We start from the raw sequence: 14698 nt of genomic DNA, 5'->3' as shown, positions 1-14698 counted from the left end.
CTCCAGCACAGGATCTTTCTGTGTGAGTCTCCATGTTCTCCCTGTTCCTGCGTGGGTTCTCTCTGGTACTCCAGCTTCCTCCCACAGTCCAAAGACATCAAGAGGGGACGAGGCTGATTGATACTCTAAATTGACCGTAGGTGTGACTGTGAGTGTGAATGGTTGTCTGTCTCTATGTGTTGGTCCTGTGATGGACTGGTGACCTGTCCAGGGTGAACCCTGCCTGTCATCTGAAGGCTGCTGGGATAGGCAGTGTGACACCAACATGTTTGACACCAGTTCAGTCTTGTCTGAAACTCCACCAGATATTAATTTTTAAACCTAAGTTCTCAAGGAATGCAAACACTCAGCAAAAAGACCTCTGACTTTTACTGGAAGGAGCGTTTTTGTAACTCTGCTTATGTCGCTAAACTTTTGCATAATTGTTGCATAATCAAACAGAGGAGCTTTGCATTCAACACTGAATTGAGAGCAAACCAGTCACAGCAATTGATCCGAAACAGATGTTTTATTGCGAGGAAAAATAAACGTGTAGTATTAGAAATGCACTACTGTGGATCAAATGGTTTTAAGTTTCAAATCCAACAGTTTTGCTTGATGTTGACCAGAATCTTGCGGGCAGGACTCAGGCCTAGCTGTCACTGACCATAACGAAGTGATTCATATCATTGTCATATTAAGAAAATACTATAATGAGGATTAAAAAAACCACAAGTTTTAAATCGTATTCGCAAAGCATCAGGTGTGATTATCTTTAAGTGTATACAGCAACAAACAGGACCTGCAGCGAACAACGAAACTGTAAAACATTAGTTGAGAAGCTTCTCGGATGTACTGATAACGGTGTGAAATAGTTTCCACGTCACGCGAGGGACCGCTCGCATCTCTTCAGTAGTAGGTGGTCACTCCTGATCGTGTAGTGTGAATGAATGAAAAGCACTACAAATCCCAGCAGTCATGTGGGGAAAGGATGGATCCAAAAGTTCACGGCTGTTGCAGTTCCCCTTGAGTCTGTTGTCTGCATTTGTCTCTCAGTTTATCCACGGTTGCCATCGACAGACTCCCAGGTTCTGCAAAGATTTTCTGCAAAAAAAACCCCCAAAAAACAGTGATTTAATATTCCATTGAAGAAGCACATATCTTGTGTATTTACCTTGTATGAAGACACTGTAAACACACTGTGTAACCTTTTAAACTCCATTCACAATCAAGTTTCCTTAACCATAGTAAACTGGGGCTGTCCTGGCAGGTTAAAACTATCACGGTCCAAAAAAGTTGGAAAACTTATGACTAATGAGTTGAATTTCCACCTCAGCAAAGCCAAAGGTGTTTTCCAGTAAAGATGGACTTAAGTTTCCTAAGTTTTTCCAATAGTTTTCCTTGTGTTTAATCTCAGAAAAGTAAAATAAAATACTTGTGTCATCTAGTATTAAAAGATAAATCAAAAGCTTACTTTCCATTTAGGTTGCTTTGTGTTTTCTGAAAAGAATCTTGCCTTTCCGCCTATTTATACAAAACATGTGGTGCAGGTCATTTTTGTGGGATTGCCAGTGTTATTATCTATTTCTCTGTATTTAGCTTGACTGAATTTAAAAGTGCTTCGCTGGCCTATGTAAGCCCATGGGTGTTTGTTTGTCACGCCGCCCTCACTCGTCTCACCTGCATGAAGGTGTGACAGTCCAGAGTGAAAGCACCGCAGGTGATTTGTTTGAAGCACTCACACACGTCAGGCAAAGAACGAGCCCTCAGGATCTCAGGCTGGTGGTGAAGGATGAGAGTCAGAGCGACACGGAAAAGAACCTTGGACCCTTCGTAGAAAAGACAGTCCCAGACCCGTAGGACAGTCTGGAGAAAGAGGAAACAAGACTGATAGCTTTGAACAAACGTTCTTTACGAATTCCGTATTTGTACCTACCACAACTTTTGCTAACCTCTATGGGGAGGATGTCAATGTAAAGGCAAATGAACCAGCGTGACACCACCAGCATCCATATGCCAGGATACTGGTCCATGAGCTGGCCCACTGCAGGAGCTTTAGCCCTCACCAGCTCCTCGAGCACTGCCTGGTCAGTCTTCAGTCCCAGCATGGCAAGGCTGTAGTAGTCTATGACAACAAACATTTACAGAAGGACCCTTTTTCCTTTATTCATTTATTTGATTTTTTTTTTAAAAATCAGATGAAAGTCATATTTCTTGTGCGAATATGGAACGTCACAAGGTTCTAACCTTGGTCCACTTAGTTTTTTTTATGTTGTCATTTTGAGCTTTAATGGGTTTACAAACAACTCTTTTACATTTTACTCTTTACACAACCAATGTCTGAGAGAAAAACACCGGACTTACCCTTGCACTTTGCAACCTAAAGTTAATGTTAAAGAAAAAAAAAGAATAGTCCACCTGGGAGGATTCTGCCCAACAATGCATCCATGAGCCAGAAAGATTTCTCTTCATCTTTTGTAATGATGATGATGTAACCTGCAATAAAGTTCATACCCTGGAATAAACACAGACATACGTGAACTATCGGCGTCACAGAGGCTCACACAGTCAATTTTCGATACCTACTAGAACATTTTTCCAAATGGGAAAATTAACCTTGTCATTAATATGTTGTGACTTGAATGTGTACACGTCAGGTGATCAGTCACCTGACTATTCACTCATCACGGCAGTTCAAAGGGACGTGACTCCTTAAAAAAACACCTCTACAAACTAAATTAATGTGACAAGGAGAGTCAAGACACGTTGTGTATGGTGGAAATCTACACACGTGTGAATAATAAGGAACTAGTTCTTCCTGTTTTCAAGGTAAACAGATGTTCTGTCTCTTCCTCACCTGACAGTAGCCCACCGCCTTGTTGTGGTGGCCATAAGCCAGCAGAACATTGTAGAGGGCCTTCTGCAGGCCTGGTGCTGCTTTGCTTTGGAAGAAGACATTATCAGGAAAGGTCCTGTGCAGGTCTGCAGTAGAATTAGAATAAATGTACTTGTATGTATTTTAATGAAACGTGCATTGGTTGCTGCTGTTGTCACACCTATGTGAATGGTTTCCTTCAGCTTGGTGTCGTGCTCCATGGCCAGTAGAGACTGGTAATATCCTGTGTGGTTTTCCAGGTGCTCCTGGGCTCCACTCGCTGCCATCCACACTCTGGCACGGTGCTCATTTGGTACACCTTTTCGAACATACCGCTTCACTTCCAAAACACATTTTAAAATGGCATCATTTTAACTGCAGAAACCATCAAAGCACGGCAGAGATCCCCGTGGGTGTACCTGTCAAGTTCTTCTTCACGTGAGGTTTCTCTTGAAGGAGCTTGGACCATTTCATGGCCCTTCTGTTGAGGACAGCTTCATACTTGTTCATCATTTCCTTATAGGATTCAAAATCCTGATGTCTCAGGAAGCCATAGGGGTCGATCCTGCGGGGGCAAAGGCGGACCTCACAACTGTACACAATGCTGATGTACACGGTGAACAAAAGACCGACCGCAGGGTCAGTTTTCATTCCCACCCTTCGTTCTGTGTCAGTTCCCTAATGACAGACTTCAACAGCCAACCGTGGCTAGTGTTTCTGTAGCTGGGAGATCAAATGCCCTGGCCAGGTTACTACTACGTTTTAAATTACTTTGAATAGAGAATTAGGAGCAAGGGGCAAAAATTCAAGCTCAAAAATATTCTTTTAAATGTTCACTTTCTTTGGCATCTCACTGAATCTAAGGAAGTAAGGATTGATGAGGAAGTTGATGTAAATAAATAAACGCGTAACAGCTCCAATGAGGACTAAGGTTTAGCAAAAAAAACAAAACTACAACAAAACCAAAAAAGTAAAAGAATGTAAACTCAGAAGAAGTAGACAGAGAGAAAACACACCTGACCACGAAACGTACCTGTCATTAGTACATGTGGAAGCATTTCCTGTTGTCTCCCTCTCCATCATGCAAAACGTGGTAAAATACAATTACCCGCTTAAATACATAAACAACCTGGTTATTTCATGATTAGCACCTGGTAAAGGACTGACTCATGTCAAGGTAAATAACAAAGTGGTCTGTTTTAAATGTCTCACCTTACCTTACAGCATTCACCGAGGGGAGGAGCTAGATGAAGTCACACCCAGGTATAATTCCTCTGGCATTTGCATGAGAGACAATTGGAGGAAGAGAGACAGCGTTTGCTTGTGCGTTACAGTCAACGATGTTATTGAATATGATTGTCTGGTCAGACACCTTGAACTTCAGATTCCTCAAACTATGATTTACATGAATGGGTTGGAAAAAAAGAACAGAAACAGCTGTCAGTCGAACCCAACGCTGTTGAACTGCTTGACCATTAAAAAAAGGTCCACACATCTTATAGTTTGCTCGGTGTAATGGGATGAAGGGGCTTACTGTCTACTAGTTTACGAAATTAAAAATCAAAGAGTTTTATTTAGATGAAGACAGTTGATGCAGTCGGATATTCGTGGTTGGGGACCAAACTAGCGCGAAGACGACCGTTACTATGAACTCCTTCTAAGAAGAAATATACAGTGTAAACTCAGGAGGCTAAATCCCAGCTGTCCACCAGTGATGACAGTTCATGTTCTATTTGAATAGGTTGTGATGTCAAAGGACAAAAGTCAGGTTGGGATGTGAAATGCCATCAATTTGTCATGATGGCTGCTTTTGTTAATTTTCACTGATAAACATCATGTAAATGTCTATACATACATTGACTGATGCCGACACTTTGCTGGTTTTAACTCCAACGTCAGCCTGATTGCCACGTTTAACTCAAATTTAACATCTCTTCTATGTCACAGCTGAAAGACTTTAGGATCTAGAACCACTGCTTCCTAAAGACAGCGGTGGCCTGAAGTGGAGGGAAACTTTTGAAAGGTCACTTTTTCATTTCCTGGACTGGCGGGACGTATTTGGGTGAGCTTGTTGCTCCCTCATTACCACTGAGATGCCTTCTGTTTGTGCTGAGCGTCTTCCAGCTGTGAACATGTTTCTAACCGCTGGAATGTGATGAGGGTAATACTCAGAGAACTTTCCCTGAATGAATAGAGGGGAAAATAAGAGAATAAAGGTGCCAGACATCCAAATTTCTAAAAAAAACAACAACAAAAAAACAAAGAATGCAAAAGATGTGACCACTATCGTCAACAACCCTCATCTTTGCTTTTGTTTCAACAGATTTCCTTGTCAATACTGATAAACAAATTTGATGTGTGAAATCGGTAGTCGTCCAGAAGAGTCAGCAACGCTACGACGAGATCACTTGACTTGACTTGAGATTTTGACGGAATAAAATCCATCAGAGAAAAGCTTGGCTGTTACCCGACTGTGGAAACACGCCGAGCGCCTCAGAAATCATGAGACACACGCGTCTTTTCACAAAGTTGGACGAGACATTTTCACCGGCTCCTTCAAAAACCATTAACTCCATCAAAATTGAGCGGTGGACCATGTGATAAAGAATAGAATGCTTTGTTTCACTGCATCACATCAGTATAGGAATAAATACTTGGGTTCATTGTAGGATTGTGAGGGGAAAAAAATATGCTGTGTATCTCATCAATGACAAATGAGCTAAATATGTGTATGGATATGGAAAAACTCATGCTTTATTCATCTTTCTTTAAATGAGCAATATACTTCGGCTACTTACATGGACTTATCGACAATATATTCTAATTTCACTACCTTCAGTAACACTGGACAGATGGGCTTGATCAGAAACATAAATATTGAACAGACACGTATCTATTCTTAAGGCTTACGTTGTCGCGTTGTTGCCTTCTGTAGCGTCGCAGCCTCTGAGCTCGGCCATAACAAAGATATGTGCCGTGCAATCCTGAAGGCCACTACTTAATTGTCCCTTAAATGCTGCTCGATGACCTTAATGATGTCTCAGACGGGTCGAGTGATTTAAACGAATCAGCTTTAGAAAGCAAAAAAATATTACTGCCGTGGATCAGACTGGTACCGAAAATGATCGACGAAATAAGAACCATAATCTTACTTGACCGAGGATGTGTTTCTGAACCCAGCCCGGGGTGACGTAAAATGTGTTTTCACATGCTTTCAAAGAGAAGCTCACAACTCCAGTACTTGACAGAGCCACCTGACCATTAAACCCACAACACAATATCGAGGCATCCCAATAGACATCTTAGCATTTACTGTACATAAAAGAATCATCTTTTGCATTTATAAATTGAACATATTTATATTATTCTTCATATAGCTCTCTTTGTAAACTGTCCCAATAGATACAGTATGTACAGTTTTTGGTGCTGGTGTAGCAAGCACTCTGTCCCGATGGTACAGCGAGACATGGGGACTTAGCAGTCATTCAGAGCTTCATATCACAAAACCAAGCCGACTAGGGAGGATCTCTCAAACACGCAGCCTCTTCTCCTCTCTGTTCAGCCCCCACCCCCACCTCGGAGCTGCATCCATCCCCACAGATAGGACTCCTCCTGGAGTGGAGCAGAGGGGTGTCCAGGCTGCTAAGAGTCCAACAGGAGAGTGCGGGGTGGATCTGGCGATGACGCCTCAGTCGAATGAGGACAAAAATGAGGCCAGTTCTTCTCATCGTTTCTTACTCAGCTCCCTGAAAGGTGGTTTCCTGACAGTTTCGAGTGCTTCTGTTTTCTCTCTGAAGTCTACAATTTTTTTTTTTGTACAAGTCTTAAAAAAAACTATGAAGTCACTGTAAGAGAAACAACGTTCTGGTTTCCCGTAGTTGGGATGTGATTTAGAGAGTTTTACGTTTTGATCCTGTTACAATTGGCCGGGCAAATTCCACAAAGTCGTCTATAAGGACTGGCCACGCCCCTGAGAAATAAAACAGAAGATATCATTCACACAATGTTATAAGTCAAAACTTCCGTGTCAACTAAAAGAAAAATGGAACCCACACTCACCTTCCTCATCGTAGTTGGACATGTCATCTGCAATCATGTTACCAAAGTCCAACAAAAGGTTCCATGTGTCTTTTGGGATGGATCGTTTATGGTGTTCCTGAAAGGGGCACAAGCTGATGAGCTTCAGAGAATCGACGGTAAAATGCATCTTCATTTTCTACGTCTCCACAATTAAACCTGAGCGGACGTTTGGTGCCGTTTCACCTCAGTGTAAATCACTAATTGGTGCCAGATTATTCTCTGGATGTCCAGGGGTGCTCAAGTCTTCATTCCCATCAAACACCACGCGGTTTCACGAAGTGGCAGCACTGAACGGAAAACTGCACAAGTACTGAGGGAGGTGTGTCAGTTCATGTTATGTGGTGTGTGTATTTTATGTATTCATATACTTTCCAAATCTATTCTAGATACAGAAGATGATTCCGTATAAATTATGCTGCAAAAGCCCAACGAGGGACAAGAGGTACAAATTAGCGGGAGCTTTAATCTCTGTGCAACACATCGGTTTCATGATTTCTATCAGCTCTATCTTAACGCCGTGATCGTTTTTAAATAAAATTCAAAATAATCAAGAAAATCCTCTCTGAAGCCAGCAATAAAGTCAGGCGGTGACTGACATTTGGCATCATACCGCGTGTGTTTGAAGTCTATAAAATTTCATTTTGCAATTGAAGTGTTTAAAAGGTGTTTAAAGTGACAAAGGCTGGGCAGAAGCAGCACTAAATCTCTCCACCGTCCAATCAATCTGCCAAATTAAACCAACTTCAGCCAATTGGAACACTCTTTAGTGAATTAAAATGTCCTTCCGAGTAGCAGTGGAGGCTTTCATCAACAACACACAAGCCGATCCAAATCTAAAGTCCATGATGATTTCCAGTGACACCGAGTGCTCGCATCGGTTTTTGACAAAAAGAGACACCTTTTCTGTTAAATCTGTCAGATTTAACCATATCTGCATCATCTTTTCTGCCTACCTGCAGGGGACTGGGAGAGAAAGCCTGTTGTGTGTGTGTGTGTGTGTGTGTGTGTGTGTGTGTGTGTGTGTGTGTGTGTGCCTGTGATCAGCTGTCCTACAGCGGCTACACAGTCAGATATGTTGTAGTCGCCTACTACAAACCAATTTATTTATACATTTATTTCATCCATCCATCCATTTTCTACCACTTACCCTGTTAAGGGCAGCTTTATTCATTTATTATTTTAGGAAAAAAGCTAAGATCAAAGTCTTGTTTGTATTTTACACTATGATTTAAGAAAAGGAACAACTGGAACTTACATTTTTCTGGGATTAAAAAAAAAATACAAAATGCACACCAAGACAGCTCCTGATGAGTTTTATGGGCACCTCACCCTTCATATGTGTGTGTGTTTGTGTGTGTGTTTGGGTAAAGCACCATCAATGTAGAGAGTCGATATTTTTACCATGGCTATAAAATCAACCTGGTTTACTTACATGTGTTTTTAGACCTCCATTAAAGTTTAGCTCTGGTTTTCATCTCAGTCCTTCATGTAACGTTGGACCTCTCAAATTTGTTTGAGCTCAAAGTGTATAGAAACAATCTTCTTGGAACAGAGACAAAGATGCCATTTGAGAAGAACACTGACACTGCAGATACCATTAACGTACTAATAATACCCAAGTCATTTAGGTTACAATTGCCTCATTTTTAAAATATTTTAACAGAAAAAAATTGATAGAGCACCAAATTTAGAGAGAGTATCTCTTACTTTTAACCCCACAAAAATTTTAATCAGTATGTTAACTGTCTGCAACTGGGAAGCATGAAGCCATAACTTAAAAAAAAGGAAAAAAAATTAAAAAAAATCTCAATTTTCATGTTGTAACCGAGAGAAATAATTGGTGACATGACGGTTTAATTTTTTTGGACTTACCAAAAGGAATCTATTCCAGAGATCAAGGAACTTAAATCTTCCCGACAGGACCAGGTTCCAGTAGGCTACAGCCATATCCAAGTCTGCACACAGAAATACCACAACACACAAGCCCCTTTCAAACACACACACCTCTTCATGTTAATCTGACGGTTCCGTTTGAAGCAAACACCCTGGCTTGCAAACGCAGTTTTACTACTTTGTAGCCTTATCTTCCACAAGCTCGGATATAGTATCATTTCTGTATCACGCCACAAGCCCAAAATAGATGTAGCTTTTCAATCATCGTTTATCTTCCATAGAGCAGAAACACTGTGCAGCCTGTTTTAAGGCCTCGAGGATGTGGTCACATCAGCTCAGTGAGACAGAGGAATTTAATAGACATTCAGTAATTATGCGTGTCTGGCTGTAATGCAGGCAGCAGAATCTGCTCTCTAATGACGTTAAATGATGAAACTGACATTCGTGTTGGTGCATTCACTGACAGACGTGGGGGGTCTGTGTTCCTGGTGCTCATGATTTAAAGGAACATGCCAACAGCCAGTCAAGAGGACAGTCAGCCTTCTCTCCTGTGTGTGTGCATACACAGAGATCACTTAGCACAATGAATGGCAGTGGGTGGGAAGTGTTAGCATACCTCTGTCAAAAGTTCTCAAAAACACTTTTCTTTATAATGGTCTTTGCCTGCATCAATATTACTAGTGGGTTCATGGCATTCATGATGAAAGAATTTGAAATTATAGGATGTTATAATTTTAGAATCTGACATGGTCCAAACTGCTTTCCTGGGTGCACTGACTTGCCGTAGCACCTCAAGAGCCCATTTGCAACTTCAGCCCTCAAAAGAACAACTGCAACTAATAATCACGGCCAACTTTGTAAGAGAGGATGAGGACGAGGATGAGGACTAGGACGAGGACGAAGACTCGTTCTGAACAAACCGAGATCCTGATCTACCTGATGACTTTTGACTGAGGTATGCTAATACTTCCCATTAACTACCATTCACTGTGCTAGGCTATCTAGCAGTCAGCTGTGGGTCTAACACACAGAACAAGGCCCACACAGAGGAGAGAGGACTTCCCTTCTCCTTGTTTTGCATGATGAACAATATGCAAAGTTCCCAAAAAGTTGGTGTCTGCATGTCAAAAAGCCACCGGTCATCATTCATTCATGAAGCCAGCAAAGGTGTATATTTCCCATCTAAAAGAGGCTAAACCTTCTTTTAATGAAATCTTTCTGACTCACATGTTTGCATTTTACTCTCACTCTTCTTACCTAAACCCTTCTGTCCAGGATTTTTGGCAAAGTTAAAGGTAAACTGGTAGAAGTCCTTAAACTTCCCGGTGTCTTTGAGCTCCTGCTCTAATCTTGGTAAAAGGGCCTTCAATTTCTCCGGGCTGTCACACCTACAGAGAGAGAGAGAGTCAATATGAGCTGTTAGTCAACAAACTAAATGATCACACAAACAACAGCAGTGTTGACACTGACGACATACACGGTGGCTGAAGTTAACACTCAAAAGATCCTGCAGCTCCTCCGTGAAGACACACAATACCCATGCTGTGATTGAGAAGGTCTATATATAGACCGCCTTCCCTCCGTGTATCTGCACTGAAAGAACCACCATGCCATGGTACCTCAGCTGCAGTGTTTATGTGTTTTTTTTCTGTCCCACTTCAGAATAAGTCACGCGCTGTTATTGTCAACACTCACCCCAGCTCCGTCATTCCATCTAGAAATTCCTTCTTGGTGAACTCGCACTGAGTGGCGGCACGAAACTTCCACGCCACCACCAGCACAGTGATGCTGGCTGGGTCCAGAGACAGGTCATCACAAAACTGCTGGATTCCATCGATGCCGATCTTATTCTCATCCTGGGGATCTAACACAGAAAGAAACAGACATATGCGGAATAATGTAACTTTTAAGGACCATGGGAGACACTGACAATTAAATACCCCACTTACCTTTGTAGCGATTGAAGAGCTGTTCTAGCTTTTTTCGGTCAACTGAGGTTTTCATGGATTCCTTACAGTAGAGATCTGGATTCTGAAAGTAGTTGTCAATAGCAACTTCTAGTTTCCAGTCATTCTGTGTGAGGCAGTAGACGGCTGTCTTCTCCCCAGCCTGCGTGAAGGACATGAACTGCCGTACCTTGTCCCTCTGCGAAGACTTCAGTTTATGCTGCACAAGTACAGGACATGGACAGTCAGACACGGGTGCCACCACACCGGACAACACAGACAGCAACACACAAACACAAAGTGAAACACAGACAAGCACAAAAAATGAGACACAAAAATCAACAAGCATTCAGACAACAACGAGGATGCCCTGACGCATGCTTCAAAAGGTTAGTCTTTCACGCCGACAAACACACACATAATCAGTGGTGAGCGAGCGAGCTGGGGTGGTGATTATGTCCTGTCCAAGAGCAACACGGACTGTTCTGAAGGGGGATGTTGTGGATTCTCAAAGCACATGTTGTACCCCTGAGGGCCCCTCAGATGACTACATATGTAATATGAGGAGGGAAATGGGATGCCATCACCAAGACCTAGAGGTGCAACAAGTCTGGAGTGTAACACAAGCGCCCTGTCAGGAACACTTGGCAGCAATCTATATATATTTAGATATATGAATATTTATCTATCCACAGTAAGTGCAAATATACCCTTTCTTGAGATTTATGCATGTGTTGTTTGCCAGTGTAGTTTTTAGTTTCCCCCCCTCTATTAAACCCAACCAGGCATATTGAGAATACTGTATTATTAGGTGTAATACAGCCTTCATAGACAGGAGTTATTAACTTTGACACATGATCGGCTCTGCTGGCATCATGTTGGATATTACAGCTGTAATGATGAGACGATAACAGCTGCTGACGCATTCAAACGTGTGTACTGGATGCACATAACGGATCATTGTGCGACGACACGGGTAACGGTGAGGTTAGCATGGTCCACATACCAAAAGCTAACGCTAGTAACTTCTCCAGGCTAGCGATAGCTAAATTAGCAAGGATCTATCACTGACAGTAACAGTGGGGATAACATCATGGGAAAAGGGTGTCAGTATGGTTAATGGTGTTCCAGGATCCTCCCCAGTATAAGTGTTTGCGCTCTTATTGCTGACCTACTCCCAGCCGAAGTTACAAGACTGCTAAAAAGGGGCATATAGCTAGCTAGCTTGCTCTCAAAATATCAACTGACCTTCCCTGAAACAGCAGCGAAGCCCACTAACTGATCAATGCAGGCTTGTCAAAACACCCCACAACGCTAGCTTTCATTCTGCAATAGTACTCTTAAATATAAGCCAGTCCGGCACCAAAACCAATGCGTGGGTTTGTGTTTATTTTGGTTACCTACCATTTTCACACCCGCTGTTTGACCAGTTTGGTAGCCCGACTGTCGTACATCGTGCGCATGCGCGGAAGTAGTCCCGCAGATTAAAGGTTTGCAGTAGTTTCATTGATTTTTACGTGCTTTGTTTTTCATTAATTCCGTAATATTGGTCGGTGTGTGTGTGCGCGCGATCAAGTGAGAGAATTAAGAATATTTACACAATTGATTTATGTAATTTACATCACAGCAAACCTTCTTCTAAATTCCCTAAACTGTGAAAGAAAAAACATGTTCAATATAAACTTGGTGAAAAAGCCTACACATGCATTGTTACAGATAATAAAATATGCTAATTTAACTAATAATAAGTATGTAATCCTCAAAGCATCAAGCACTGATCTAAAAACAACTGGAGAGTTTAGGTTTAATCTAAATAACAGCCATTTGTTAAAGGTGACTCATCATTAGTGATTTGGAAGTGTCTCTCACAAACAAATCTGCAGCAAGCATGTACAGTGTAGCATTTATTTGTTATGACATCATTAAAATTTAACACCTTTACGAGCCGATTTGGAATGATCTCTTTATTTAAATCTTTGAACGATCGCTATTGCTGCTCTGTCCTGTTTCTATACATACATCCCTACTTTGTCAATCAAACCACCACACAACATGGGTCCAGACAGTGTTACATATAAAGAGTGTGCTCGGGGCATAAATAGTTAGAGAAATTAGGGTTTAATTGAAGCCTAATTTTTTACACCTTGTAAATCTGACTATCCTGTATCAGGAAACACATAACAGACAGACGTACAACATCTGTTGCGCGTCTGTCCGTCCTGGCTGATGGATCCTCGTGTGCTGCTCACCCTGAGGTTTCTCAGATTTTTCCCAGTTAAAAGGATTTTCTATGGAGTTTTTCCTCAGTCGATGTGAGGGTCTAAGGGCAGAGGATGTTCTCATGATGCCATGTAAAGCCCTTTGAGACAAACCGTTTGTGAAAACAGGCTCTACAAATAAAATTGCCTTGCCTTGCCATGACATCTACTTCTCTCTTTCCTTTGAAATCAGAGGTGTGAAAGCGTAGCCTGAAAACACGGCTCTCAATCCAACAGTGCATGACGGTCAATTGTCCTGACTTCAGTACATTCATATTCAACAGTAACATGTACACACTCTTCACCAGCGGTAATCATGTCCTAAATAAAAGACTGGTATAAGATCCTGATATTATTTAAGTTTTTATGTATTTGACTAGCATACACATCAGTGAGAGTAGCATTTAGTTTTGTCAGTTGACAAATTACAGGGCAATTTTTCAAGTGCAGCCAACTCTGTGTGAAACAATACGAAGCAGGAGAAAACAAATGGAATGCTGCTTAAGAAAATAGAGCTTAAACTTCCTCCTTATTTAAAATTAAATACACCCCTTACAAGCTACCTCCTATTTTTTATGAAGTTTACAAAAAGAGAAGTCAAAAATTCAAAAAAAAAAAAAATCCTTTAGTCTCCATTACAGTGCTTTATATTGCCAAAATAGGAACAAGACGTTCAGGAAAACAAGTCAACCCAGGGATATACCTTGAGGCTGTGTTTCTTTCACTATTGTTTGATGTTTAGTCCACAACAGACAGAGCCCCTGAACACGAGTGAGAAACCCCCCAGTGGGCGCTCACCTTTGGGTAAACCTAGAGGAGCAGAGTCATTTTGTCTGATGCAAGTCAGCTGAATGTTATCTCAGTGAATCCACCCTTCAACGTGCGCCAACACCACACACACAAATGGTGCTGATAGAGTATCTGAGAATGTCAGCCCCCTCTCCTGTTCTACGGTGAAGCCGCCACACAGGCTGAGTGTGGTCGTCAAACCTCTGAGAGCGTGGAGCGTTCTGCTAATGTTTGAGGGCCCTTCAGAACATGGCGTTCCCTCTAACTTTCCAAAAGGTTTCTGTGTTTCAGTGGAGTTATTTAAATTGCAGGGGGACATTATTTGGTAAATACTCAGGCAACACGAAGTTTGTGAACGGAACAATAAAGGGATCTGACAATCTTTCTTCAAAACCCATTATTATTTTGTAGTTTTTGTTAGACAGAGTTAACTCCTACATTTTTTCTATCATCATTTACAACTGTTAAATTAGATGATTGTTAATACTAACACCTATGCTTTCTTCTGTTTTGAAGTCATATTTGCCAGGTGTTGAATAATATTGTAACATTAAAATTCCACTCAAGGATTCATTGTGTTTTATTCAACATTCCACTCATCCATCTATTTTCTACCACTTACCTTGTTAAGGGTCGCAGGGGGCTGGAGTCTATCCCAGCAGCCTTCGGGCGAGGTTCACCCTGGACTGGTCGCGTTTGTTCAATATGGTTGTATTCTATTACTTTATTATAATACATGTCCCCAATGCGTTTGCGACGCAAACCCAGCTTACCTGCTTTGAAGTGCTTGATGGGAAGAACAGAAGTGTAATGCAGCCTCCTCTCCAGTAGATGGCGATATACTCAATTTTATACCTGGTCGTCATCCAATAAACTCT

At 41.6% G+C, this 14698-nt stretch overlaps 2 protein-coding genes across 3 annotated transcripts; both read right to left on the bottom strand.

Annotated features, from left to right (window-relative positions):
• Positions 1-537: 537 nt before the first annotated feature.
• Positions 538-4024, bottom strand: LOC147252204 (growth hormone-regulated TBC protein 1-A-like). Of its 2 annotated transcripts, XM_086221259.1 has the most exons (8): positions 3888-4024; positions 3274-3419; positions 3036-3194; positions 2837-2961; positions 2398-2494; positions 1932-2104; positions 1660-1845; positions 538-1083 (listed from the first exon to the last, which is right to left on the bottom strand). In XM_086221259.1, the coding sequence occupies exons 1-8, from the start codon at positions 3935-3937 to the stop codon at positions 985-987; spliced, it is 1035 nt and encodes a 344-aa protein (XP_086077385.1). In that variant the 5' UTR covers positions 3938-4024; the 3' UTR covers positions 538-984. The 2 variants fall into 2 exon arrangements, with proteins under 2 accessions (XP_086077385.1, XP_086077384.1); XM_086221258.1 differs by having other exon boundaries at positions 3274-3929.
• Positions 4025-6142: 2118 nt separating this feature from the next.
• Positions 6143-14576, bottom strand: dcun1d2a (DCN1, defective in cullin neddylation 1, domain containing 2a). The gene is made up of 7 exons (XM_086220390.1): positions 14443-14576; positions 10777-10993; positions 10523-10691; positions 10085-10215; positions 8807-8889; positions 6914-7010; positions 6143-6824 (listed from the first exon to the last, which is right to left on the bottom strand). The coding sequence occupies exons 2-7, from the start codon at positions 10949-10951 to the stop codon at positions 6745-6747; spliced, it is 735 nt and encodes a 244-aa protein (XP_086076516.1). The 5' UTR covers positions 10952-10993; positions 14443-14576; the 3' UTR covers positions 6143-6744.
• Positions 14577-14698: the final 122 nt, after the last annotated feature.

This window comes from Aulostomus chinensis, chromosome 12 (assembly GCF_037954235.1).
Source record: "Aulostomus chinensis isolate RoL2024-O1b breed Wild chromosome 12, RoL_Achi_v1.0, whole genome shotgun sequence".
Taxonomy (NCBI): Eukaryota; Metazoa; Chordata; class Actinopteri; order Syngnathiformes; family Aulostomidae; genus Aulostomus; species Aulostomus chinensis.
The sequence above is the reverse complement of the archived record's forward strand: the minus strand, read 5'-3'. Positions and strand labels throughout refer to the sequence as shown.